The sequence below is a fragment of the Myxocyprinus asiaticus genome, chromosome 42, assembly GCF_019703515.2.
Source record: "Myxocyprinus asiaticus isolate MX2 ecotype Aquarium Trade chromosome 42, UBuf_Myxa_2, whole genome shotgun sequence".
NCBI classification, from domain to species: Eukaryota; Metazoa; Chordata; class Actinopteri; order Cypriniformes; family Catostomidae; genus Myxocyprinus; species Myxocyprinus asiaticus.
This window is the reverse complement of record NC_059385.1, coordinates 35,360,220-35,363,535: the sequence shown is the minus strand read 5'-3', so window position 1 is coordinate 35,363,535 and position 3,316 is coordinate 35,360,220. Positions and strand designations below refer to the sequence as shown.

Below are 3,316 nucleotides of genomic sequence, written 5' to 3'. Positions count from 1 at the left end.
TCAGTGTTTGGACTGTGTTACCACTATTGGCACAGTAATAATGATCACAACTGCACAAATGGACAGAATGATGTATGCAAAAATTTTACAAATCTTGTTCCTCTTCAGTTCCGCTTCTTTCTTCTTGAGCAGTGAATCATAGCCGGGGGTGTAAAGATCTTCCAGCCAGAAGCTCAGGTCTTTCGGGTCTTCCTACACGAGAGGAAAATTAGGTTGGACAGACATAGTCATAGAATATGAATATAAGAAGACATTCATTGATTTGTTTATTTAATAGAAATGTATTTCGAATAAAACAATCAAAGCATTCAAGAGTGAGATATGTAAAATACAAACTTTATTGCCTTTATATCAATCCTCATATTGTTGGCTTGACAAAGCTAACATACTGTTATTCTACAGACTTGATTTGGCTACCCCCCAACACCAAGGTCATGGGTTTGATTCCAAGGGAACATACGTTGAAAGGTATAGATTGAATGTCCTGTAATTGCTTTAGCATCTGCCAAATCAATAAATGTAATGTGTAAATTTAGTGTGCTGTCAACACAAAAGCAACTATTTTATATTCTTTTCTTCTATTCCTAATTTTAGAAATACATTTTTTATATATTTTTATATAAATATATTATTATATTTGAATTTTTATATATTTGCCAATTTTTCTATATGTAAATATATATATATATATGGGGTTGTATTTGAAGCAGTACATCATAAACTGCATTCTCATAAACTTATTCAATATACACTGTGTAATTGTCAGGTTTTACACCAGTGCTTACTAATGTTCAGTACCTTCATGTAGTCTGCCAGCTGACCGTGTGTAGTGTGTCTGTCATAGTCCTGAATGGTCCATGATGGTTTGGACTTGTTTTTTTCCTCTGTATTGATGATGTTGATGTGAGAGTACAGCGGGTTCTGCTTGATCTTTGGTTTCAGAGTTTGAGGAGTGATGCGTTTCTCCAAATCTCTGTCTTCAAACACATCACTGCCATCTGCTGACAGCTTAACCTCATTACCACGTTCCCTCTCACTCACCTACAACACACACACACACACACACACACACACACAGAGAGAGAGAGAGAGAGACAGACAGACAGACAGAGAGAGAGAGAGAGAGAGAGAGAAATGAAAGAGAGAGATTTTAGAATTTACAAGATGTACCATTATAGTTGCTGTATTGGAACATTTTACATTCTATAAAGACAAAATAATTAAAAATGAATAATAAATATAGAGAAAACCTTTTAATAAAAACAAAGAATATTTACACTAGTTCACCTACAAACACCAGTTCTTCATTGACAATAGAACAAAATGAATTGTCACAACAGCACTGAATTTCAAAATTGCACTCAATGATTTATGAAAAATTTTAATCAAATCTTCAATTAAAAAGGAAATAAATGGGACAACCTCCTGTCCTGCCTTTTTTCTATTTTATTCCTTCTGGTGATATAAACAGCACATTTTGCTTGACCCACAATAAATTAAGGAAGTTGACATTGAAGCTTCTGACTATAAATAAATGCAAATATAAATTTTGCTATGTACAAAATTCTTTAAAAAAATCAAACAAAACATTTTCGGATCAAATGAGGGGTTGAGTCTTTACAAAAAACAATGAAAAGTCGTTCCCTTTTCTAAACAGAAAGGATTTTAGAGCAGATTTTAGAGAGTTAAAGTATCAGAGTGGATACAATGGCAATCACTGCAATAGTCAATTGTAAATATGGTTGGAGAAAAGTTGGCATAAACTATAATGATCCCTGTCAGCAGCTCTCTTGTGGTATGAAGATATAAATATAGTCAATGGGTTTAAGTACCTGCATTGAATGCATGAATGGATTTTAGTGTATTTGAACTTTATTATTACAAGAAACATAGTGAAGACACACATGGATATCAGTATGATTATTAATCAAGTCAATATAACTAAAGCCGTATAATAGAATTTTAACAGGAAAAAGTATATAAAGTCAAAATAATATTGGCAGTTTCTGCAAGAACAAACTGAAGTAGCCAGCTGAAATACTGAACTTAAAAAATGGGAATGTTACCTTTTCATACACTGGCAAAAAAATTAAAAAAATAATTCTTGATTAGAATATAGAATATCTAAAAAACCCTAAAACAAGATACATTTATTTATATTTTGACTTGTTTTTTTAGAGAATACGTCTTGAAAGTAAGTTTATTCGTTTTACGGTACTGACTTTTTCACTTGTTTATAATAAACAATCTGTCAGTGCCCTGAGACAAAATAAGCTTCTTTTCAAGATATATTGTTTGAAAACAATGTAGTGTTTCTTTAAAATAAATTTTCCTCTTTTAGGTATTTTATATTTTTAAAGGGAAATCTTTAAGAACTCTTTTTTCGCAGTGTGTGTGTGTGTTATGTTACAGTACAGTGTTTAATAAACAAATGAAGATTAAAGATTAAATAATGCAAATAAAACTGCCCAAATAAATATTATAGCTTTAAACTTTTTTTTTTTTTTACCTAAAGCTTTCCCACTGTATCTGACAACTGCATAAAGAGCAATTACAGTAAGAGAAATAATCTTTCCTTTTATGTTAATCTGGAGGTAATAGCTATTGTCTGTTTAGGTACTTGGTCAATACTGTTCCTTTATCAGCATCTCTATATGCTAACAGACGTTACCTGTGAGTACATCCTGTTGTGCCACTGCCTTTGGTGAGACAGCGCAGCACCAATCTGGAACATTCCGTGTGTCACCGGCAGCATTCCCACATCCAGCTGCAGGAATTTCTCTGGATGATTGTTGTTTGGCAGGACAGTTATGTCCATATTCTGACTGGTGTTAGGCTAGAATATGCCGTGTTGACTCTGAGCTCAGTGTGTGTATTATTCATGAAGTGACAGATCAGTGTAACTCTATCTGAACACATGTGATGCCTTTACTAACCAGCTAGGAAAGAGCTAGTGCCACACCTGACTTCTGGTAGCAGGGTTGGGCAAAACTCAGAACCGGCTCCCTTTCGATTCATGAGTTGGCATTTGTATTGAATTGCCCAAACTCCATGGGATGTTGAATTTGAATTGGAATGGTAGGAAGTGGAATTTATTGAATTGCAAATTTCACATTCAACAGTCATACGACACAATTTCATTAGTACAGCACAAGAAGAAACATCTATGGCATAAATATTTTTAAATAATTATTTCTCTAATTAAAATGAACACCATCAAAACCATAAATTTTGCCATACAGCACCAGAAATGGTACTCCATATTTTCAGATACCTTCATTAAAATAAATAGATAAAAATTTTAATCTATTAATTA

At 33.0% G+C, this 3,316-nt stretch overlaps 1 protein-coding gene across 1 annotated transcript; it reads right to left on the bottom strand.

Annotated features, from left to right (window-relative positions):
- On the bottom strand, positions 1 to 2,818 carry LOC127432668 (major intrinsically disordered NOTCH2-binding receptor 1-like). The gene is made up of 3 exons (XM_051684023.1): positions 2,672 to 2,818; positions 799 to 1,032; positions 1 to 192 (listed from the first exon to the last, which is right to left on the bottom strand). Exons 1-3 carry the CDS (start codon positions 2,816 to 2,818, stop codon positions 1 to 3), a joined length of 573 nt encoding a protein of 190 aa, XP_051539983.1.
- Positions 2,819 to 3,316: the final 498 nt, after the last annotated feature.